The sequence below is a fragment of the Amblyraja radiata genome, chromosome 28, assembly GCF_010909765.2.
Source record: "Amblyraja radiata isolate CabotCenter1 chromosome 28, sAmbRad1.1.pri, whole genome shotgun sequence".
In the NCBI taxonomy this organism is placed as follows: domain Eukaryota; kingdom Metazoa; phylum Chordata; class Chondrichthyes; order Rajiformes; family Rajidae; genus Amblyraja; species Amblyraja radiata.
The window spans coordinates 10,581,804-10,607,359 of record NC_045983.1 but is presented as its reverse complement, the minus strand read 5'-3'; the positions used below and the strand labels follow the sequence as shown (position 1 = coordinate 10,607,359).

At 41.9% G+C, this 25,556-nt stretch overlaps 1 protein-coding gene across 10 annotated transcripts in view; it reads right to left on the bottom strand.

The window, feature by feature from the left end:
* Positions 1-3,597: 3,597 nt before the first annotated feature.
* The window catches only part of trim37 (tripartite motif containing 37), a 79,487-nt gene continuing 57,528 nt past the window's right edge, over positions 3,598-25,556 (bottom strand). For 5 of the 10 annotated variants that reach the window (XM_033045754.1, XM_033045755.1, XM_033045753.1 and 2 more), the window contains 6 exons: positions 22,992-23,123; positions 21,993-22,179; positions 16,396-16,511; positions 12,786-12,929; positions 9,577-9,631; positions 6,798-7,564 (listed from right to left, as the gene is read on the bottom strand). In XM_033045754.1, the coding sequence (XP_032901645.1) occupies positions 7,519-7,564; positions 9,577-9,631; positions 12,786-12,929; positions 16,396-16,511; positions 21,993-22,179; positions 22,992-23,123 (680 nt within the window). In that variant the 3' untranslated portion in view covers positions 6,798-7,518. Of the gene's footprint in view, positions 6,247-6,797; positions 7,565-9,576; positions 9,632-12,785; positions 12,930-16,395; positions 16,512-21,992; positions 22,180-22,991; positions 23,124-25,556 lie in introns of those variants that run through there. The other 5 variants (XM_033045752.1, XM_033045758.1, XM_033045757.1 and 2 more) reach the window with 3 other exon arrangements.

The following is a 25,556-nucleotide window of genomic DNA, read 5'->3' as shown; positions in this document are numbered from 1 at the left end:
AGAGTCGTAGCGTCTTTCTGGTCGCTGCTGGATTTTCAGCATGTTCAAAATTTATCAGCGACAGTGGGTTGATGCCAATGAGCGTAGCTTGACTTCTCCTGACGTAGGTGCTGTCGTAGGTTGTCGCCAGGTGATGGAGGTTGTCGCCTGGGCTGACGAGTGAATTCCATTGGCGACTACCTACGTCAACCGGCGACAGGTACCGGTGACTGAATTGTCTTCAGTTGTCGCCGACAGGGTCGTAGGGTCGGTGGACGTCGGTTGAGTTCGGTTGTCGTAGGTTGTCGCCTGCATGGTCGTAAGTTGTTGTAGGTGTAGTCGGAGGTGGACGTCCTAATGGGTCGCCGGTTGTCGGTAGCTTGCCGTTGACTAGATGGTAGATTGTTGTAGCTTGTCGTAGACATTGACGTAGGGGGGTCCAGTCATCGGCGACTTGCTACGACTATGGCAGTCGCCGGCAGTCGCCTAAAAAAATTGCGTAAGTGGGACAGGCCCTTCTAAGACCAGAGGGTTCAGCTCAGAACATAGCTTAAGAATGGAGAAGAGGAATTTCTTTAGGGTGGTGTATATGTTGGAATTCATTGCTACAGACAGCTGTGGAGGCTAAGTCATTGGGTACTTTTAAAGTGGAGATTGATACATTCTTCATTAGCAAGCGTGCCAAACATTATGGGGGGAAAGGCAGACTAGGATTGAGAGGGAAAACAGATCAGCCATGATGGAATGGCAGAGCAGACTTGATGGGCCCAATTGCCAGATTTGGATCCCATATCTTTTGATCTTACACATTCACCATGAAATGCCGAGAAGTTATTTTTAAAACCAAACTTGCTGTTAATTATGGGGCACATTTTGGTCCAAGCCGCTCACCCTCCCCACCCCTTCAAAATAGTAGCATAGGATCTTTAAATGTATCTGAGACGATAAGCAAAGGCCTTATCTATCCTTCCAGCTGAAAGATAAAGCCAGCACAGCATCAATTTCTGGTATTAGAATGCCTGTTTTATCTTGCTTAGTTCTTGAAGTAGGATTTTACCCCATAGATCGTACCCAGCTAGTCACAGGCTGCTATTAATGTACAGAAGTACTGAGTCTTTGCTTTGACAACTTGGAACACCACAGTATTGATTCACTTTCTCTGCAGCTTGTTACGGGCACCTCTTGATATTGATGGTAAAAGTGAGGTACACACTTTCTCTTTTTTGACAGGTGGGGCAATTACATGCTAACAGCTACTTCGAGCAATATGCAACAGCTCCAATGTACACTGGCATCATCCCAGCACAGAAACATTCAATCAGATTCAATTTATAGTCAGAATGCAGGATAGCCCTGGGGAGACTGGCTCTGGCTCACTTGTATAACCACAAGGCAGTTGCCATGTGTGGATTTGTAATCCTTGTAATTATAATCTACACCATGTTAGATTGACAGCATCAATCTCACACACCCACACAAATAAAACCAAGATTGGACCAGCTTGTAGTGTCCAAAAAAAAACAAGGTCTGCACTGAGCATCCAGGTCCATCACTGGAACTGTGGCCCATTCCCACTCCGACTTCAATCTACATTGCTCCAACAATGTACAACACAAACTCAGGGTGCAGCATTTCATTTTGACTGGGTACAGCGCTACATTTCATATGAAGTGCGCAGGGTTTCACTTTTTTCCACATCTGTGGCTTTCTCTTTGATTTAAATTAGATTTGTGCCTTGACTATTGTGACTCTCCCTAATCACAGACATACTCTGTTCCCTCTACCCCTTCTCCTTTCTGTATTTAATATACCTTCTGAAAGGTCCTGAACTTGATTGAAAGATACAGCATTGATTACCCCTTCACACACTAATTCTCTGCTATCTCACTTTCTCATACACTCCCTGCACCCAGGGGCATTTTGCAAAGGGCAATTAACTTAAAACTCCACGTCTGTGGAAGGTGGGAGGAAACCAGAGCATCTGGAAGAAACCCACGCAGTTACCGTGAAAACATGCAAACTCCACATATATAGCATCAGGGGTCAGGATTGAACCAGGGTCTCTGGCATTGTGAGCAAGCAGCTCTGAGCTGTGCTGCCCTATAATGTCAACTTTGTTTCTCCATTGAAGCCCAACCTGCTGAGTCCTTTTAACATTTTCTATTGTTTCAGATTTCCAGCACCTGCTGTTTTTTGCTCCAGGATCTTGTGGTCCTGACAGGGTGAATGTGGGAAAGAAACTTTTCATAGAAGACTATAATTTTAAAAATGTTAATTTTTCTTTACCTTTCAGGAGGATCGTAAGTTTTTGAAATTATTTCTCACAATGCAGTGGAAGGACGTCACTGAATGTTTTCAAAATGGGTGTAAAGATACGTGAAAGCCTCAAAAGTAAACAGGACTGTGGAGTTGATGATCCAACATCTTATTAAATGAGGGACTGAGTGGTCAAGTCTTGCTCCTGACTCTTATGTTTATATCAGATGTTAAGTGACACTTCTCTCAGCTAGATGCAAAATATCTCATAGTGATAATTAAAAGCCATGGAATTCACTACACTGTAATCTAGCTATGTCAGTAAAAGAAAATACAAAGCGTTGTTAATACAAGTTAACTACCACACTACCTTGTGGCTCTCTCAAATCCATACAAATACAAGAATTAGGATAGAACAGTAGGGTAGTTCTGGTTACCACACTACAGCAAGGATGAAGAATTATTCTGAAGATGGGTGCCAATTTAAAACATCATCCATCCATGTTCTTCAGAAATGCTGCCTGACCCGCTGAATTATTCCAGCACTGTGTGTTTTGTAAAGTTGAATCTGCAGTTCCATGTTTCGACATGATTCCATGATACTTTATGGACTTTTACATGACAGCCCCTCTCCCTGTACATTATTTGTAAATAAAAGAACAAGAGACTGGATTGAGTTTAAGGCAAATTAAAAATGTAGGATTAAAACATTTCCACATGCACGCGCACACATTCCTGTAAGAGGGGCATTGTGACCACAAACAGGTATTGTACACACCATGTTTTGTTCAAGAGTGAAACCCAGGCATGATTTATAATTACATCCAAACGCTCCAAGTGCACAGTGACTAGGACCACACCCGCTATTAGAGCTCAATGCCTATAAAAATGTGTGGCCACATTACCTCAGGTCTGTAAGGAAACATCTGGCTCTACTGGTATAATTATCTGAAAATAGTTGGAAAGATTTCTGGAAGCCAGAACAAATTACTGATTTCCATCTCCATTTTGCGATTACAAGAGGCAGATGATTTCAGTGTTGCATTTCCATGCGAGCTCATGCTTTGAATTCAATGATTCAGGAGTAATGTGCTGTCAGAGTGCCATGTTGGCCAATGTTCTCGACAATTCTGCTCACCTACATTATTGCTGTTTGTGGGATTTCTGTGAAAGGTTCATTTGCAAACAACAAAACAATTTCCCCCACAAGCCACTGAGGAGTTCTCTGCGGACACAAAGACTCACACAAATAAAATGTTTCCTTTCTTAAAACCCATTAACCCTTCATTTTGAGCTAAAAATGTTCCTAGGTCCACTGGAAATTATACCCACCCCTTCCCAGAAACAGCAGACTCGTCACAGTTTGTATCTTACAGTTTTATTAACAAAAGTGCAGAAATGTGATCATGTAAACACAATGGAGACAGTATTTAAAATGCAACAGTGAATACACATTACAAATAAAGCACAACAATTCTAACTGTACTTCACAGTACAAGGTACATCACATTTAGACAGGATGTTGACATGCTCAGGAGAAGCTGGGTCCACAATGAAAGTTCAGTACTACCAAATCAGTACTTTACTTTCTAATACATGGATAGACTGCCTGCAGTGGTGTAACAGACGTTGATAGAATTCCAAGTTCCATCAAATGGGGAGCATCCTCAAAGCACAGCATTGAAGAAATTCACAAAACCTAATATCTTCTGAAAGTACTCTTTAAAGCAAAAGAAAAAAGCTTGGCGAAGTTATATACATTGCAGGCACATAATAGTTGTGGGGGAAGCAGGAGAAAGGTAGACAGGGCTGTTGAATTGCAGAAAAAGGTAGCGCTGCTCGAGGAAGCTAATCACTGGTTACCCACACACTGTCTTTCAACAAAGAAAGGCTTGCAAAATACCGAAAAACCAAAGCAAGAACATTAAAATCACACCAGACCAGTAAGTAGAGATGAAAGGAAAGGGTCCCACAAAGAATCGTCTTTTGTTTTGTACACGTTGACCAACCTAATAGAAAAGGTTGGAAAGACTAGTTTCTTGTATCAGCACCCAATAAATATTGAATGTTTGACGTGACAATACAATTAATGACTGGTCTGCAGCAGAGATGTTGTAAACTCTGATTTTACAGAGGCCTACAAATTATCCCAACTCAAAATAAACCACAATCACATAAATCATAAGTGCTGTTCATACAAAGGATTTTGGGTGGGAGCATCAAGCAGACCAGTAAGTAAAACCTGGGCAGGCATTTGCTGCTGATCAAAAGCCATGAGCTCTTAACCGTACTAATTGATTCAAATTTGGGGAATACTCAGAGGAAGGATTCTTATTGTTTGGCATCACTGGGGTGAATTTGCAAAGGAAACCTGCAAAATCATGGGACTGACTGCACAGAAATTATTTGACAGAGAAAGTTAAAATAATGGTTGACAAAAAGCTGCTCAAAGGCAGAAGTTGAATAAATAAAAATGGTACTTAATCTGGAAATAAATAATTTTATTGGGATGTTTTGCTTCAATCTTGTGCCAGAAATTATAACTGAAACAATCAAGTGTAAAATTGACCAAATTAACAAGTGCAGCTGCAAATCATACCCAACTTCGGTACAGTTGCTCATTTTTTGAGGACATCAGTTTGCTTGATGTTATAACACTACAGAGCAGTAGGTCACATTTTTCCCTACTGGGCTTCACTCCACACAAATGATAACAGTGGCGAACTAGAAGCCAAGTGTAGCAGGAAGTTTGAAATGAAAATATGTACAAAGCACCACCACCATGCATCATCACAAACAATCTGTTAATTTCATGTTAATGTTGAAGACAAGGCAGCAAACGAACTTGCCCACTGAACTCATATTCACTCTGTGCAGCTTTAGTGGGGTCAATGGGGCAGTACTTAAATACACCATTTAGTTCATGTTATAGCAATCGTACAACGTCACTCGTGCTCAGATGACCTTGATAAAATACATATTAGGTCAAGGCCAGAAAGCAAAGATTTGACATGCATAGATTAGTTGGACTACTTTGGAGCATTTATTCAACTATTGCGTCCACCAAGTTTGAAGAATTAAATCCAGGGGCAGGGATAATACATAACACCTTACTGTACACACGTCTAATCATGAATCTAATACAATCCGAGTCACAGCGCACACAAAATGTTGACTCAACTTTTACCAATCAATAATCCCACTTATTGTTTTGTTAGTCTGCTGCAGTCGATCAGTCCAATAACACAGGGCACAAAATCATCAGTAGTAAAACACCATGGTCTAGAACAAGCAAGTTTTCCTCTTGGGTACACAAGAGCAAGGCTTGCCGATTACCCTTTGGCAAGTTCACAATCTCAGCTACTACTCACAACTGCTACCGACCCACCATTCACTCATCTATCCCAGCTCAGCCTGGCCAAGTGCCAACATGGATCACTGCTCAGCTTCTACAAAACAGGGGCAATTTAGAAGAGGACAGGGTCTGTACATATGTTTGTGTCAATGGCTCTGGGAGATAGACACAAGAGCACAGATTGAAGAGGACGTGACCTATAACAACTTAGTTCTCAAAAAACAAACCAAAGCTTCATGAAATGTAACTCGTAAGTTGCTTGAAAAAGGTTTCAGAAGAAATGTTAGGGCAGAACAGCTGACTGCAGCCGTGCCAAAACTCAAGGCTGAAAATGAATCAATGATCTAAAGTAGATATCATTAAAGCCAGGATGGGCTACACAGAAGAGGTTTCTAAATGTATAACCAAGTACTGGGTGATATGATTAACTTTGCCCCATTGAAGAAAATAAAAGTCAGTGCAATGTTTACTGGGATCAGCACACAGCTGGTATAGTAGTGTATGAGTGACAGACGAGCATCAGTTTCACATAGGACGTTACAGGTTATTTCCTTTAACCTACTATTAAAGATGGAAAAATCTTTAGCAGGTCCCCATTCTCTTCCCACGTCTCCGCTGCAATTTGGATACAAAATATTTTCCAAGGTCCTTATGATCTGTGGAGAAAAAGAACAAATATCTCTCATGGAACATTAAGTGGTTGGATTAAGTAGCCCACTCTACTTCCTGCCCCATTGAAAGGGCTGTCACCACATTGTACAGTAATTGTCACTGCATAAGTGCCCAATCTGTCACATGTACTGACCTCCCCACCAGCAAAAGGGATCTATAGGAGGCATTGCCTCAAAAAGGAAATCAGTATCAGAGACCCATACCACCCTCTCATTTCACTTCTACCATTGGGAAGAAGGTATAAAAGCATGAAAACCAACCAGCAGGTTCAGGAATAACTTCTCAACAACCATTGGGCTCACCCAGAGAGTTGTGAATCTGTGGAATTCTCTGCCTCAGAATGCAGTGGAGGCCAATTCTCTGGATGCTTTCAGGAGAGAGTTAGATAGAGCTATTAAAGATAGCTGAGTCAAGGGATATGGGGAGAAGGCAGGAACGGGGTACTGATTGCGGATGATCAGCCATGATCACAGTGAATGGCAGTGCTGGCTCGAAGGGCCGAATGGCCTACTCCTGCGCCTATTGTCTATTAAACACTATATACACGATATCTTTGGGTGCACTAAGGACTTTGGAGTTTTGGGGTTATTAATTTATTGAATTTTTGCTTATTATATATTACTTATGTATATTGTGTTTACAGGCCGGTTGTGCTACTGCAAGAACTTCATTGTTCGGTTGTCGGCACATATCACAATAAACACTTGACAATTCAACCTCCACTTCTGTTCCCCCTCTGCAAAGCAGCGCTGAGCCTCCACTGTTGCTTTACTGCTGCAGATCCCCAGGTTATGCCCTTGAACATTAAGCAAATGTTATGAATCACCAAGCATTTACCCAAAAATTGAACACCAAAAGAGCCAAATGCAGCAGGTCACAAACTACTGAATTGGCTCTTTTTTTAAATGTAATAAATAACATTGTCCAAGTTTACACACACTTTGAGCCAGATACAATAGTGTGAAACATCCATGGAACAGGATCTCAGCAAGCACAGAGTTTCTTCAGAGGTGGGACGTGCAAATCAGCTTTCACATTTGCCTACATTAATACTGAATGTGCTTTCTGAACAATAGACTGCAAAATAATTTGCATTTATAAAGTGGATCCCCCACAGGAGTGTATTCAGAATAAAATGGCCATTGAGCTAAGAGAAAAACAAAACTTGTTTTAGGTTACAGCCATTTGACCTTCTGGGTCCATGCCAGAACCCAGTGGAGTCGTTTTCTTATAGCACCTTTCACAACCTTAACACATTATACAGCCTTTGAAGTATTTCTGAAGGGTAGCCACTGATGTAATCTTGGAGAGAGAGAGAGAGAGAGAGAGAGAGGTAGATTTCAAGGAACTTTATAGAGACAGATGTTGTTATATGGGGATCTTGTGGGATAATATGTTAAAACTGGTATGAAGGAGAAAAAAAAAGAAAAAAAAAATCAGGTCAGAGATGACGAAACATTTTTAGAGGATGAGGGCTAGCAGTAAATTACAGGGAAAATGAATGGGAATGAGAATTTTATAAACATTGACATTAGCAGAATGGGATTCACTATAGGCCAATAAGTAAAGGGATGGAACGAGTAGGATTTGGCTAGTTATGATAAACGGCAGCAGAGTTACATGACTTCAGGCTTGAGAGGCTGGCCAGACCCCAAGGCCAATGTTTGAGGCACTGATGAGGGTTTCAGCATCAGATACAAGGAGCAGGGATACAGCTGGGTTTTATCACTGGATAGGTAATTGAAGCCCAGATCCTGCTCAAATAGGAGAGCATGGTTATGAACCAATTTGATCTAGCTTGCTTGGAGCAGCATGAAAAGTGTGTGGCAGAGGCTTTAATTCGTGTGTAAATGAAGGAGATTTTGGAATATTCAAAACCAAGGTTGACAAATAAAAGCCTCAAGAAACTGTAGATGCTGGAATCTTGATCAAAATCAGAGTGCTGGAGGAACACAGTGGGTCAGGACTCTGAGGAGGGTCTGGACCGGCTATGCTTCAGGTTGGGGCTCAAGTCTGGGACAAGGGGAGGGTCTGTATATTATCAGCAAACATGTGGAGCATGAGGAGTTTTCTGATGATGCTGCCAAAGAGGAAGCATGTTGATGAGAAGGCAGCAATGCTAGGGCCTGGGTAGATACTGTAGGAGTGGGAAGGGAACCATTGCTGAAGATTCACTGACAATGAACAACTAGATAAGAACGAGAGCAGTTCTGAAGAAAGCTTCACACTCAAAATGTTTCTCCCTCTACAGATGCTGCCTGACTTGCTGAGTATATTCTATTTTCATTTCAGATAAGATAGAGCTTGTATGGACTGTACAAACGCAAGCTGGAAGATGAGCTGCATGTCAGGAGATCAATGTCAAGTCAAGAGGCAATGAGAGCATGGGCTCACACAGTGCCACTCAGCTGGAAGACATTGATCCAACTAACAGAAAAGCAAGGAACAGGGAAAATTATACGCCTCCATCATATTTGCAGGTAGATTATGCTATTTGGATGGGGGCCGTTTCCATACCGTAGCTGGGTAAAAACGAAACTGAAGTGATTTAAACCCACCATTGTAAGAAATATTGGTCAATTTAGGAGGCTACAACAAATTCAAAGATCTGTGGAAAGGCTGTTGTTTGAGGAAGAGGATGGAAAGGGCAGATACCAAAGTGGGAGCCACAGGGAAAGAGAATAGGGAACCACAAACGTCAGCTAGCATGGGGGAATTTTCATTGGCGGGTGACTACAGGAAAGGTTGACAGGCGATCAATAGTTTTGTGACAAAGCAAAGTGGGATCTCACCCGATAGGTGAAAAATCTCAAACTTGGTGACTGATGCTCATAAGATTTTCCCATTTCGGAGTTGAGGATGCAAGGGAAGGGTGTAAAAGGACTACATACAGGGACAAAAAAAGATGGTTATCTATCCATCATTTCAAGGTTATGATGGATTGTGTGGAATTGTTTAGCTTGAGTGAAAGAACTTGTTTGGAAAGACCTGGCTACGCAACACAAATGCTTGAATGCGAGTTTGTTGGTGTTAAAATGCATTATGATGGGGTATTTATCAAGGGCAACAACTGGTAAAGGAGAGCTTAAGGATTTGACTGAAGACAAGACAAAGCACAAGGCCAAAAGTCACATCATCCGGACTACAAGCTGCATTTGAAAGTGCTATTAAAGTTGTCTTGAAGGAGCAGTTTTCTCCACTTTTTAAAATGCATTTCTAAATGTTACAAAAACATTACAAAATCTTTTGTCAGCATGTTGGATGTTGTTGGGCAGTACAGGAGCTTAAAATAATCATGAGGAGCTGTCACTTACCGCTCCTTTTTTTCTCCAATGACAAAATTGGCACTTTCAGAAATACCCAAGTCACCTGGTTAAAGAAAAAAAATCTCAATTTTCTTCCGGAGACACAAACTTCACCATTCATCAGGCAGGCAGATAGAGAGGAAAGTGGGTCATGAGCACTCCTGTGGCTCGAAAAGGTCAATACAACTTGGGGGCACGGACACAGCCAGAGACACTCACTGCTCACACAGTAGCAGCAGCATCTGTTCCCACTTTCTTACATTTACACAAAATGCTGAATTGGTCAGCAGAAAATATTTAATTCCCCTCCTGTTTCAATCAGCGTTTTACTTCTGTACAGCTGTCAAGTAACCAGGATAGCAGCTTCCCAGCAAATTGTGCAAAATGACTCCAGTAAATCCGCCTTTTATAACATCTTTCCATGCTAAGCAGAGCGGCTACAGGTCTGTTGGGAAGCAGTTTGCATGTTTAACGAAAGATCAGGATAACAATCACTCGCCTCCCATCAGCCTGAGAGCACCAATTGATTAGGATTTTCATGTATCAAAGTAGCTTCTGCATCAGTATTGACCAATGCCCTTTCCCTCTGTACATTTCCTCCTCTACCAGAAGGTCATCCAGTAATGTTTTCTCAGATAATACACTGGGGATGGTGATTCCTTACACTTGAGCCTTGGTGCCCAGCCCCATCCCCAGTCTAAAGGAACAGACACTCTACAATGGATCAAGCTCTTTCAGATCGGGGTAGAGCTGGGCCACAGGGACGCCCAGAGGGCTTCACTGCCTCCTCCTAGTATTTTGCTTTTCTGACAGTGTGTGGCCTGTCCCACTACAATGATTCCAAAGGGGGTAAAAGACCAGTCAGAAGGCCATCATTCTTACCATTTTCCATCCCGGCTTTTAACAGACTTCCAAACTTCTGTTTCCTAGCAAGCCTCTGTTTTTACTGATTTGCCCTAATTTACCTTTTATTTTCAGTCTTGCTTTGCCCAGATTTAGCTTGGCTGCTTTAATCTTCCAAAAAGCATGGTTGAACCTACTCTGGCCTTTTGATGGCCATTCCTTCTGTTAAGGCAAAGCAAGACACTAGCCTCCAGGATCTTCCAACACTTTATATCCTACTGCAGACATTCTCTCAGCACGGTGGGGTGTGCTGGTCGATGAGGTGTCAGTCAAGAGAACTGCTTAATCCTGATCGTGTTTGACCTTTTTGAATATTGCTGGAGCTGCACTCCTCTGGAAAAACAGTATTCTATTGCACAGAAGGTGGGTAGGCGTTTTGGAAGACAGCATTCTGAAGATACACCACTCTGCATGAAGAAGTTTTTCCTGCTCATCCTAACCAATCTACTTGTTATTTTGATACCATGGTTCCCTATTTATTAGGTCTTCAGCCATGCATTAGGAAGCATCCTGCCTTTATCTCTCTTGTTGAGCCTTTTAACAATTCTGTATGTTTTAGCAATACTACCATGCATTTTTCCAAGCTCTGACAAATTAAGGTCTAGCCTCCTCAGTCGATAAGCCCACCATTTTAGGGAACTAAGCTAGTGAATCTATGCAACACTCTCTCTGTAGCAAATATATTTTTTAAGCAGAGGTCAGAGCTGAACGTACTCTACCACTGCATCTTATTTTCTGAATAACTAGAAAAATTGGTGTGGATATGACAATCATGGCACATTCTGTCCTTATTACAGGGCATTGAACTTTGTTTTCAATGATATACTGGAGACAAGAAGATCAATCTCCAACTATTTTCATTTATGCCAAGTAAGACTCCAACTACCCTCCCCCACCCCCCACTCCATCCCACCCTCTCTCCAATTCCCACTGACTTCAATTTTACCAAGTTATTTTGCCATCAAACATGGACAGCAATTCGAAGCTTGCTTCTGGAATTCACCTTTCTGGTCCCTGGATAAATTAAGCCATCTTGGCAAAACCCAAACAATAGCATTAGAGAGCATTTTATTAGCAAGTGCACCTTGACAGCAATGTTAACACCCATCACTTTATTGATGGAGAGCAAAGAAGCAAGCTGCACTTGATTTATTCTGCTTTTTGTGGAGTGATTCACCTCAACAATTTTCTAGATTGGTGCACAAATTTCAGTGTTGTAATTAAACTGTATCAGGATGGCTAGAGACTTGGCTCCAGAGAGCAAAGCTTTGAAACTAGACAAAATGGTAGGTCACAGAATCAGAGTCATACAGCACAGAAACAGGCCTGTCGGCCCAACTCATCGATGCCTACCAAGATATCTAAACCCATGTTCCTCTTAACATTATTCATCCATGTACCCAAATGCTTATTAAACATTGCTCTACTTCATCTTCCTCTGGAAGCTCATTCCATCTGTACACCGCCCCATGTGAAAAGGTTACCCTTAAGGTTCTTTTTAAATCTCTCCTCTCTCACCTTAAATCTATGACCTATAATTTGTAGACGTGGGGTCACTTAGTTTTGCCGCTTGGTTCATATGGAGACCCATGTTCCAATTTTAAAGATACAAGGGACTGCAGATGCTGGAATTCTGAATAAAAGAGAGTTCTGGACAAACTCTGAATCAGGCAGAAATGTCTGTATCCATCCATAGATGCTGCCTGACCTACAGAGTTCCTTCAGCACTTTTTTTTGTTGCTCATTTTGCAGATTCAGGCAGTCACCACATCTCCTTTACAAGAGTGATGCTCTATTTTCATTCTGTCCTAATATGGGGGAAAAAAAAATTGCGTTTTGCACAGTGAAAATTAATCAAGTTCAATCCAGTGCAGAAGCCGCCGAGCAGCTTGGGTCACACTCCCACAATACTATAACCTATCTGTTCTCATTACTGCTGCCAACTGACCTTCGTGCACAATGAAAATGTAGAAACAAGGAACCACAGATGCTGGCTAACGCAAAAGGACATAAAGTGCTTGAGCAACTCAGCAGGTCAGGCAGCATCTCTGGAGATAAACTGTTGCAGTAACTCAGCAGGTCCAGAGATGTTGCCTGACCCACTGAGTTACTACAGCACTTTGTGTCCTTATGTGCAACATTTCTTGCATTAATCCCACTTTCTTGCTCGTGCACACAACCAGAGTGAGCCATATTCCCAATTATTTCAATGTGCAAACTTAAAAAGATAATTGAAGGGTAATTAAAAAAGGTTATTGACTGTGTCCTCTCAAGAATGAAAATCAAGATTCCAGTGTGTAACTCTGCTTCCATACCTTCAGAGCTCTGAACTGCAGCATTATGAGTCACCACCTCTGTGGATATGCTTTCTTCCTGCTCATTCTCAGTATCACATTCGCTCTCACTATCAGTACTCATTCCAGGTAATAAACGAAGGATTGTCTTCTGAAGTGACACAACTGGGGGAAAAATAACACAGCGTTATGCATCGAGACATCCCACCTGTGCAAAAGCAAGAGTCACCAAATACATAGACTCAGCCGGTCTCCTCTCCATCCACAAGTCCAACCTCCGCAGTTTTGGGGACAGAGCCTTCTCCAGGGCAGCTCCCAGGCTCTGGAACTCCCTCCCCCAACTGATCCGCAATTCCGTGTCCCTCACCATCTTCCAGTCCCGCCTCAAGACCCATCTCTTCACCTCTGCCTATTCTTAGCCCCACGTCCCCCTCCCTTTTCATCTGTGCATGAATTGCCTCATATTGTGTTTTGTATTGAATTCTGTCTTTACTTTCTGTACTAGTCATGTCTCTACTATTTATTTCATTCCCCTTACATGTTTTTCCTCTACATGCTCAATTTTTGTAAGGTGTCCTTGAGACTCTTGAAAGGCACCCATAAATAAAATGTATTATTATTATTATTATAGATAGTCAGGTACTAATGAAACTTTGATTGTTGGTGTTAATAAACTCACAATTAGCTTACAGCTGTATAATGTACATACAAGCTGAAGCATCTGTCAGAAATGTTGTATGACAAAAATGTGACTCAGATATCAGAGTAAATTAACAGCAAGACTCATAGTTTACATCCTCAAAATTTGACACGATTACTCCAAAACAATTACATATCAACCAACAGGTGCTCCAGCTGCAGAGTTACACGACTTATAATCAGCTTGTAGCTACAAATTATCTTCTGTAACATGGTGGCAGGGATGGCAATGATTAATATGAATTATTATCATATTAATCAACTGAAGTTTTTTTGCATGTTTCTTTTCGATGCATTGTCATTGCACATCAATATATCTATGAAAATTCTGACAGAATATAGTAATAATAATAATTTTTATTTATGGGCGCCTTTCAAGAGTCTCAAGGACACCTTACAAAGATTTAGCAGGTAGAGGAAAAACATGTAAGGGGAATGAAATAAGTAGTAGAGACATGACTAGTACACAAAGTAAAGACAGAATTCAATTCAAAAAACAATATGAGGCAATTAATGCACAGATGAAAAGGGAGGGGGACGTGGGGCTAAGGATAGGCAGAGGTGAAGAGATGGGTCTTGAGGCGGGACTGGAAGATGGTGAGGGACACGGAATTGCGGATCAGTTCGGGGAGGGAGTTCCAGAGCCTGGGAGCTGCCCTGGAGAAGGCTCTGTCCCCAAAACTGTGGAGGTTGGACTTGTGGATGGGGAGGAGACCGGCTGATGTGGATCTGAGGGACTGTGAGGGTTGGTTGGGGGAGAGGAGGTCAGTGAGATATGGGGGGGGGGGCCAGATGGTGGAGGGCTTTGTAGGTGAGGATCAGGATTTTGTAGGTGATCCGGTGGAGATGGGAAGCCAGTGAAGTTGTTTGAGGACTGGAGTGATGTGATGCCAGGATTTGGTGTGGGTGATGAGTCGGGCGGCTGCATTCTGGACCAGTTGGAGTCGGTTGATGTAGGTGGAGCTGATGCCAAGGAGAAGTGAGTTGCAATAGTCCAGTCGGGAGGAGATGAAGGCATGGATGAGTCTTTCAGCAGCGGGAGGTGTGAGAGAGGGTCTGAGTTTGGCGATGTTGCGGAGATGAAAGAAGGAGGTTTTAATGACATGGCGGATGTGAGGCTCAAGGGAGAGGGTGGAATCAAAGATCACGCCAAGGTTGCGGGCCTGGGGAGATGGGGCGACAGTGGCGCCGTCGATGGTGAGAGTGGGGTTATTGATTTTGCTGAGTGTGGCTTTGGAGCCTATGAGGAGGAATTCTGTCTTATCGCTGTTGAGTTTGAGGAAGTTATGTTGCATCCAGGTTTTTATAGCTGACAAACAGGAGTTGATATGGGAGAGGGGGGGGGGGGGGGGGGTTGTGGGGGGATTTAGTAAACACCATAGTAAACACCAGTTTCCCTGCATTAAGGTTATGATCAAGAGGCCATGCTTATTTGACAATTCATGGGAATTTATTGCCCAATCTGTGCGCAATATTAACATAGTGCATGAACAAAAAAGCTACATTTTTATTTCCTGTGACATGTACGATATGAGCAATTTTCTTTAATGCTTAATGCAATCAGCCTGGAGTGCCGGTGGAACTACTTGAACGGTTGCAAATTTCAAGGTGACATTTCCATATCCATTATGTTTGTGTTCCACGGCACAGGACAAGATGTTTTGGACATTTCAATCATGCTAATCTGATTGAGCAGTTGTTTACACCAGCATTGTTGTTTAATCAAACCCAGAGGACCAATGTGTAATAAATATGTCAAACCTTGGGACATATGTGATGCATAGAGTTTTGGAAAAGGTATGCACAACCTAGCACTGATGGTGTTCAAAAGAGGCAATGGTGTGATTAGTGCAGGGTGAGTGTTTATGTTGAGTTAGTTTCGTTTCCATAGACTGTTACCTTCCAAGACAGCTTTTTTTCTGCACATCAATTTGCAAAGTAACTTTTAAATGGTTCTCTATTTCCTGACAGAAATTGTGTTATAACGAATTTGCCCTAATACGAAGCGTTCCCTAATTCAGTCGTCTTACATCCAATTTGTGTAGCATAGCAGAAATACCGGTATTTTAAAGAGGAACCTGGATAACTGCCAGTCAGTCAAGAGGATTACAAGTTGCTTCAGGAAGGAGAAAACAGAATTAAAACATAGGATTTATGGGCATTTTCTCAGGTCAAAAATTAAAAATGGGCAGCTGGTTCCCTTAAAGGTTCTGTTCTGGAAATGCTTCTGTTCAATGTGCATTGTTAAGTGGACATGGAGCCTTGGGCAATAGCACACAAATGTAGACAATTCTGAAATAGAAGACAGGGAATAATTTAAGACAAAAAAGATGAGGAATGGGTAAAATTGTATCAGATGCATTTGCATGTCAGAGCTTGAGGTTGCAACTCAGAAAATAATAAAAGCAATAAATATACTTGGAATGGAGGAAAGCTGCATGTTGCAAGGCTGCAGGGATTTACAGGCTCAGAGTCATAATATCTTAAAAGCATCATCTGAATAGCCATTTAAACAGCCAAAAGAATTGACATTCTATAACACGAGGCCCTGAACATTAAATGTTTAGAAAGGAACTGTAGATGCTAGTTTACACTGAAGTTAGACACAAAGTGCTGGAGTAACTCAGCAGGACAGGCAGCATCTCTGGATAGTAGGAATTGATAGAAGGAACGTCACCCATTCTTTCTATCCATAGATGCTGTCTGTCCCACTGAGATACTCCAGCATTTAGCTCAGCAAAATAAAGCGTCGTGATGACACTATGAGTAGATTGAGATCTAGTTGCACCTCACTATGGAATGGTTGCAAAATTGCCCTTCCTGTTACATTGTGCAAGGGACACTGCTGCTTGGCCTGACTTCCACAGAATCTAATGTTAAAAGGACCAGCTCCTTTGACATTTCCTCAATAATTCCCCTAGTGAGACTTTACCTTCTTCTGGCCTGTTTGAGGCACACTCAAGAGGTGAAGCCTGCATTGCCAAAGCGATTGTACTCTCGGTGTCGGAATGTTGCTGTCTATCCGTGAAAGGGCACTGGGACATTGATCTGGAACCAGATAATCATAGGGAAGGTTAATAAAATAGCTTTTATAGACAATAGACAATAGGTGCAGGAGTAGGCCATTTGGCCCTTCAAGCCAGCACCGCCATTCAATGTGATCATGGCTGATCATCCTCAATCAGTACCCCGTTCCTGCCTTCTCCCCATATCCCCTGACTCCGCTATCTTTGAGAGCCCTATCTAGCTCTCTTGAAAGTATCCAGAGAACCGGCCTCCACCGCCCTCTGAGGCAGAGAATTCCACAGACTCACAACTCTCGGTGAGAAAAGTGTTTTCTCGTCTCCGTTCTAAATGGCTTACCCCTTATTTGTAAATAGTGGCCCCTGGTTCTGGACTCCCCCAACATCGGGAACATGTTTCCTGCCTCTAACTTGTCCAAACTCTTAACAATCTTATATATTTCAATAAGATACCCTCTCATCCTTCTAAACTCCAGTGTACAAACCCAGCCGCTCCATTCTCTCAGCATTTGACAGTCCCGCCATCCCGGGAATTAACCTTGTAAACCTACGCTGCACTCCCTCAATAGCAAGAATGTCCTTCCTCAAATTAGGGGACCAAAACTGCACACAATACTCCAGGTGTGGTCTCACTAACGCCTTGTACAACAGAAGGATCTCTTTGCTCCTCTACTCGACTCCTCTTGTTATGAAGGCCAACATGCCATTCGCTTTCTTCACTGCCTACTGTACCCTGCATGTTTACTTTCATTGGCTGATGAACAAGGACCCCCAGATCCCGCTGTACTTCCCCTTTTCCCAACTTGACGCCATTTAGATAGTAATCTGTCTTCCTGTTTCTGATACCAAAGTGGATAACCTCACATTTATCCATATTAAACTCCATCTGCCATACATCTGCCCACTCCCCCAACCTGTCCAAGTCACCCTGCATTCTCATTGCATCCTCCTCACAGTTCACACTGCCACCCAGTGTCATCTGCAAACTTGCTAATGTTACTTTGAATCCCTTCATCCAAATCATTGATGTATATTATAAATAGCTGCGGTCCCAGCACCGAGCCTTGCGGTACCCCACTAGTCACTGCCTGTCATTCTGAAAAGGGCCCGTTAATCCCTACTCTTTGTTTCCTGTCTGCCAACCAATTCACTAACCATGTCAGCACTCTACCCCCAATACCATGTGCCCTAATTTTGTCCACTAATCTCCTATGTGGGACTTTATCAAATGCTTTCTGAAAGTCCAGGTACACTACATCCACTGGCTTTCCCTTGTCCATTTTCCTAGTTACATCTTCAAAAAATTCCAGAAGATTAGTCAAGCATGATTTACCCTTCGTAAATCCATGCTGACTCGGTCCAATCCTGTTACTGCTATCCAAATGTGCTGCTATTTCATCTTTTATAATTGACTCCAGCATCTTCCCCACCACCGATGTCAGGCTAACTGGTCTATAATTCCCTGTTTTCTCTCCCGCCTTTCTTAAAAAGTGGGGTAACATTAGCTACCCTCCAATCCAGAGGAACTGATCCTGAATCTATAGAACATTGGAAAATTATCACCAATGCATTCACGATTTCTAGAGCCACTTCCTTAAGTACCCTGGGATGCAGACCATCGGGCCCTGGGGATTTATCAGCCTTCATTCCCATCTGTCTACCCCACACTATTTCCTGCCTAATGTGGATTTCCTTCAGTTCCTCCGTCACCCAGATCCTCTGGCCACTACTATATCAGGAAGATTGTTTGTGTCCTCCTTAGTGAAGACAGATCCAAAGTACCTGTTCAACTCATCTGCCATTTCCTTGTTCTCGATAATAAATTCACCTTTTTCAGTCTTCAAGGGTCTAACTTTGGTCTTAACTATTTTTTTCCTCTTCACATACCTAAAGAAGCTTTTACTATCCTCCTTTATATTCTTGGCTGGCTTACCTTCGTACCTCATCTTTTCTCCCCGTATTGTCTTTCTAGTTATCTTCTGTTGCTCTTTAAACATTACCCAATCCTCTTGCTTCCCGCTCATCTTTGCTATGTTGTACTTCTTCTCTTTTATTTTTATACTGTCCCTGACATCCCTTGTCAACCACGGTCGCCCCTTACCCCCCTAGGAATCTTTCTTCCTCTTTTAAACCAATCACTAGCAATTTCACTCCAAAACTAGTCATGTTGGGAAAATACTAATTTTGTGCATACTATACAAGATCCCACTACAGGAACATGATAAAGAGTTCTATCGAATGTTGACCACCAGTAAAATAACAGCAGCAGAAACATGGCGAGCACAACCTGCCCCCTCCATGTTGCACAGAGGCATTGATATCTCACTGAAAAGGCCCCGCTGAGTCAGCACCAACCTTTGAGCACCCATTTTTACACTAATTTTATCATGCCCCATTTTATTCTCCCTATATTCCCATAAAATTCTACCATTTCATCTAACACGAAGGGCAATTTGCAGTGATCAATTAACGTACCAACTCACAAATTTGTTTTTGGAGGTGTGGGAGGAAACTAGAGCGCCTCGAAGAAATCCACACAATCACATTGAAAATGTGCAAACTCCACAGACAACCTTGAAGGTCAGGATCAAACTCAAGTCACTACCCCTTCATTGTCAGTGGATCCAGGTCCTGTCATTCATTTGCCAGTAGTATTATTGGAGGATCTTCACTAAGATGGCAACATTGCATGAAGATAGCTCACCATCACCATGAGGACAAATACAAATGGATGTAAAAGTTTTCCTATGCACGAATACAAAAAGGGCTAGGAATGGTAGGCATTTTAAATGACATTTACACTCACACACAATTCATTGCAAATTAAACATCATCTTGGCTCAATTGATAATATTTGCTGAACTATCCAGATGGAATGGTCCTTTATGGTCAGCTGCAGCTTGGACTAAAATGACATCAAACCTGGCAACTCCTGTATGGGTTATTTCTATACACGTTGTACTTAATCTGGGATTGTATTTATGTACAGTAGTAATTTATAGGAGTAAACTGAAAAGGGAGATCAGAAGGTCAAAAAGGGGCCAGGAGATAGCTCTGGTGAGTAGCATTAAAGACAAACCCAAAATAGTCTATAAATACAGAAGGGGGAAAACGGTAACTAGAGAGAGTGGGACCTCTCAGGAATCAAAGTGGTCACCTCTGTGTGGAGCCACAGGAGATGGGCAAGGTCCTCAATGAGCATTTCTCCTCTGTATTTACCGAGGAGATATAGACAGTAGGACGGAGGAACTTGGGGCAGTCAATGGAAGTGTCTTGAGAGCAGTCAGTGTTACTGTCGAAGAAGTACTGAAGGTACTGGCGTGTATGAAGGTAGACAAATCTCCAGGACCTGATCAGATATATCTGAGGACATTGTGGGAAACTAGAGAGGAAATTGCGGGAGCCCTGGTTGAAATTTACGAGTCGTCCTTAAATACAGGAGAGGTGCTGGAAGACTGGTGGCAATTGTTGTGCCTCTTTTCAAGAAGGGCTGTAGGGAAAATGCTGGGAACTAAAGGCTGGGTGAGCTTAACATCTGCAGTTGGAAAGTTACTAGAGAATATTCTGAGGGATAGGTTATGCAGGCATTTGGATGGGCAAGGTCCGATTAGGGATAGTCAGCATGGTTTTGTAGATGGCAGGTCGTGTCTCACAAATCTGATTGATTTTTTTGAAGACGTAATCAAAAAGGTCGATGAGGGCAGAGCTGTCAATGTTGTGTACATGGTTTCAGTGAGGCATTCAACAAGGTTCCGCATGGTAGGTTGCTCTGGAAGGTATGATTGCATGGGATCCAAGGAGAGATAGCTGAATGGATAGCAAATTGGCTCCATGGAAGGAAGCAGAAGGTGATGGTGGAAGGTTGCTTCTCGGACTGGAGGCCTGTGACTAGTGGTGTGTCTCAGTGTTCGGTGCTGGGCCCATTACTGTTTGTCATCTACATCAATGATTTGGATGAGAAAATACAGGGCAAGATTGGCATGTTTGCTGATGATACAAAAGTGAGTAGTTTTGCAGATGGTGAAGATGGTTGTGAAAGATTGCAGCAGGATCTGGATCGATTGGCCAGGTGGGCGGAGGAATGGTTGATGGAATTTAATACATAAAGTGTGAAATGTTTCATTTTGGGTTGTCAAACAAGGGCAGGACCTACACAGTAAATGGTAGGCCTCTGGGTAGTGTTGTCGAGCAGAGAGAACTAGGAATACAGGTGTATGGTTCCTTGAAGGTCGAGTCGCAGATAGATAAGGTGGTCAAAAAAGCTTTTGATATTTTGGCCATCATGAGTCAGAGTATTGAGTATAGAAGTTGGGAGGTCATGTTGCAGTTGTATAAGATGTTGGTGAGACCGTATTTAGAATATTTTGTTCAGCTCTGGACACCATGTTATAGGAAAGATATTGTCAAGCTTGAAAGGGTTCAGAAAAGATTTAAGAGGATGTTGCCAGCACCAGATGGTGTGAGCTGTAGGGAGAGGTTTAGGCCAGGTCTCTATTCCATGGAGAGCAGGAGGATGAGTGGGTATCTTATGGAGGTGTACAAAATCACGAGAGGAATAGATTAGGGTAGATGCACAGTCTCGTATCCAGAATAGGGGAATCGAGATCCAGAGGACAAAGATTTAACAGGTAACTTTTTCCACACAAAGGGTGGTGGGTGTATGGAACAAGCTGCCAGAGGAGGTAGTCGAGGCAGGGACTATCCCATTGTTTAAGAGACAGTTAGACAGATACATGGATAGGACAGGTTTGGAGGGATATGGACCAAGCGCAGGCAAGTGAGACTAGTGTAGCTGGGACATTGTAGGCTGGTGTAGGAAAGTTGGGCCGAAGGGCCTGTTTCCATACTGTATCACCCTATGACTCTACTGAGCTGCATGCAAAAAAATTATAATCTCCGTGCATGTGGTAAAGAATCATTGAATATTACAACTCAGAGGGGAGAATACCAAATTAAAGCCCCAAATCAGGATTTGAACGAGTATACAAATATTATAGTACTGCATTGGCAAAGGTATCAAAAGTACTGAACCCAACACAATAGCGCAAGTGGAATATGCAAGATTATGCAGTAGTTGATGAGTTGATTCTCCTCCCATTTCCTCTTTAATTACCACAATTAGCAAATTATCCAGTCATCTACCTCATTAGCTGCCTTTGGGATCATTTGTAGGTAAACTTGCAGCCGCATGTCAAAAGAAGAGGCTACATTTCAAAAGTCAGTCATCAGTCAAACATGATAAACAGCAATATAAATTCAAACTGCGTTCTGTCCTAAAGGACAACTCCATTAGTTCCAGTACTGCTGAAAAGAGATACAGGTTTGAACAGTGAATCATGCACAAAAGTTAAGCTTGAGGTAAATGATTAAAAATACCTCCATCAAGGTGGAATTAGTGGATAAAATGCAAAAAAAAAAATTAAGATAGTTTCCTGCAATTCTATTTTTAACCCAAGGCAGCAAAAAGGAGGAAGAAGGGTGCCAAATGGACATTTTGTACTCTCACCCTATTGTAACGATTTTCCGTGATGTCTCCAGTGATGTCAATCCATTCAGTGTTGAGATGCCAAACATTTCAGAAGCAGCAATGGCAGAAGGCCTATCATCCGCCTTGCCGATTGACGTTACCTCGGAATCAGTGGATTTGTTTATAGAGTGTGGGGATCCTTGTCTACTGTTAGATTTTGTTGAACCTAGAAATTATAGTATATCAAAAGATAAAATCCCATCCTTCTCCAAATAACAGTCCATGATATATCCCCAATATGTTCTAGCTTGCAATAACATTGATATTTAAATGTTTAAGGTTAAATTTTGTTGTTTATATCTTGTTAATCTCCATGTAATGCTTACATTTTTAGAAATACTAAAAGTTCATTGCACCAGGTGTTGATGTATGTACAGATTTCAACAGTTGGTTTCAAAAGGAAGAGCAGTAATAACCAGAAGTGGACTGCATGGTACATTAAATTGCAATCAGTTTATTCCTGTTTCCAGTCAAACACGTGTGGCCTTGGAACAGGTTAGTAGGAAGGAACTGCAGATGCTGGTTCAAATCGAAGATAGACAAAAGGCTGGGGTAACTTAGCGGGTCAGGTAGCATCTCTGGAGAAAAGGAATAGGTGACGTTTCAGGTAGAGACCCTTCTTCAGATTGAGCTCTCAGTCTGAAGTGATGCTGCCTGACCCGCCGAGGTATCCCAGCTTTTTGTGTCTAATTTGAATTTGGAACAAGGTTGGAAGGGAGGACATTTTGTATCTTATGGCATGTCACATAATTAGAATTTCTGACCTAAACGTGTAGTTCTCAAGCAAAATTAAAACCATGCTGTACGTCATGCGATAATTAACATAATATAGCACTTGCAAAGTGATTTTGCTTTAATAATTTGCAAAGGTAGGTTCCTTTCTGAATGAATCCCTCCTTCTGCAGCCAGAAATACTGGTTACCATCTTATTAAAAAGTATCAAAATAAAGCAGAGGTACGAAACAGTACAACAGTTACCTGCTGTGGTGACTTGACAGTTCTCTTGGCAATGGAGATCCTTATCCACACAATCCAGTGCTCTGCGGAGAGACAGAGAGGTCCCTGGACCCGAGCGATTGTGCTTTGGAGATGCAGATTTTTTGCTGGATGCTGATAGACAATTTGAAATGAGAACGAGTTAACATCTTATCTCGGTTTAGGTCAGGTTAACCACAAGCTAATGCAAACTAGTGATTATTCCACCAAAATTAATGCTGCAGCAATTTGATGTTTAAAAAGCAGGGTTGCAATTTAGCAGATTAATTTTCTCAATTTAACAATAGACATACGCTGGGAATCAAAACATAAAAAGAGTTCCAAGAGAATCCAAGGCCAAAAATATTTTGAATCTTTTGCAAAAGTTAACAAGCTCATTTATCGACAACAAAGTTCATCAGCATGGATTCCCCTCACAAATATGCACCCAATCACTTAAGCACCTCTTCTTTTTTTAAATAACCATTTTCACGAGGTTTTCCTGAAATGCTCAGCAAATCAAATCTATGCTCGTTGGACATTTATTGTTTTGATGTCAGAAGAAAGAAACCAAAAGAGTGCTCACCAGAATGTACTCTGCAGTAAATCAGTCGTTTCCCAGGTAACTGCAAACCGATCACTAAGCATTAAATTCAAACGCTTGGACATTTATTGTCTCGTGCTTTATGTTCATAGCATATTTCTGTCTGCATGAAGTACATATAAGCTGTATTCATTTTTTTCTGAACAAACTAGACAAGCCAAGTTTCAACTCGAATCAAAGAGTCTATCCAGGTTTGGACACAAAAAGCTGGAGTATCTCAACGGGTCAGATAGTATCTCTGGAGAATAGATAGGCGAGTTTCTGGTCAGAACACTTCTGAAGAAGGGTCCCGTCTCAAGACATTACCCATCGATGTTCTCCAGAGATGCGGTCTGACCCGCTGAGTTACTCCAGCACAGTAGTTTTATGTAAATCAGCATCTGCAGTTCCTTGTTTCTACTCTCCAGGTCTGCTTGCACAGCAATGTGATCATAAAATCACATTGACTTTTAAAGATACGATCTTCTCCTCACAAGTTTTTGGAGCAGGATGCTGATGATGTGAAGCAAGTCACACACCAGGTGGTGATGGGTTTGACTCCGTCCTGTCCCATTAGCTGTCCTCAGGTGCTACACCAGCTGCGGCACTACAACTGTTTCCAACACTCTACTTAGTGGAAAGAGAAAACGACGATTTTTAATTTGTGTGAATATTCCCTGACATTTGCTGGCAACCCCTAATTAAAAGTAACTAATTGACGTCATTCAGGCAAGGTAATGGAGAAGTTTCCTATAATTGAGTCTTCTAGAACAGCAAAGGATAAAATTGATTAAAAGTAAAGACATTCAGATCTGTCACTTTACTACTGAGAAAATGGGAAATACGACATGGTTCGCTGTGTATACTGGAAGCAGCATGTCAATTACAGAAGCACACAATTTCAGAAAGGATTGTGATTCAGTTTCCAAGTTACATCGCTGGCACCACAATGGATTATGTATGTTAAAAGGTTGTCAAATCCTCCTCAATTATTATATCTTGGCTGCACAGATGACAACTAACTAGATTACTTACATTCCAAGCAATGACCAACACAAATCAAGCCAAGAAGAACAATTAGTTAAATTAACAGCCATCAACTGACCCAGACAGAATTTTAATCAATGAGCATAGTTTTCATAGTCACCAGAAAATGTGGTCACTGACGGTCGGGGAGACGGAAGGGAGTTGCTGGGAAAATATTATTGTACTGTACCAGTCACTGCCTTTCACCCAAAATAAATGACACAAAATGCTGGAGCAAGGCAGTGAGTCTGGCAACATCTCTGGAGAACATGACCTAAAAATAGAAGCTCAAATCACACCTATGGTGGCAACAAAAGACAGTTTAACCTGGAAATTCTAACCAAAAGATCTAGGGCAAATTCTTGACTTGAATGGTCAATCCTTGGCCCTCTACACACATAAAATTAGTGATCACCTTTACCAGTTAAAACTGAGATTCCCACCAGTCGTAGATGACCACTGGGGATTAGAAATTAATATTACAGAAATTATGACACCCCAAACTTCTGAAACTATTTATTGCCTTATTCTCATACTATGTTTGAATATTGTGTTATGATTGTGACATTTGCATGTTTTAAATCATGGGTTTTCTGGTGTTCCTGTTTCAGATAAGAAACACAAAAGTTATTTATTCTCCACTCTTGGATGGCTGTGGCTGAAAGAACTAGAACTGGTTTGATCAAACCAATCCTAGTTTTTTTTTTTGGCAGAGAAGGCAAGCAGTGAGCAAATATAGTAGACTTCAGGGCACTCCATAATCAGCAGAAACACTGGAATTTTTGTGGGCTGCAAGTTGAAGATTGACACCAAAAACACTATTGAAGAGTTACTTTTGTGGAGTCCTTCAGATTTTTTAAACATTTATTTTTACAATGTTTCTCTTGATGGTGATGTTTTGGGAGAAGACTGGCATGATTTAGCCAGTGACCAGTCCGGCAGTTATTACTATCTGTCAC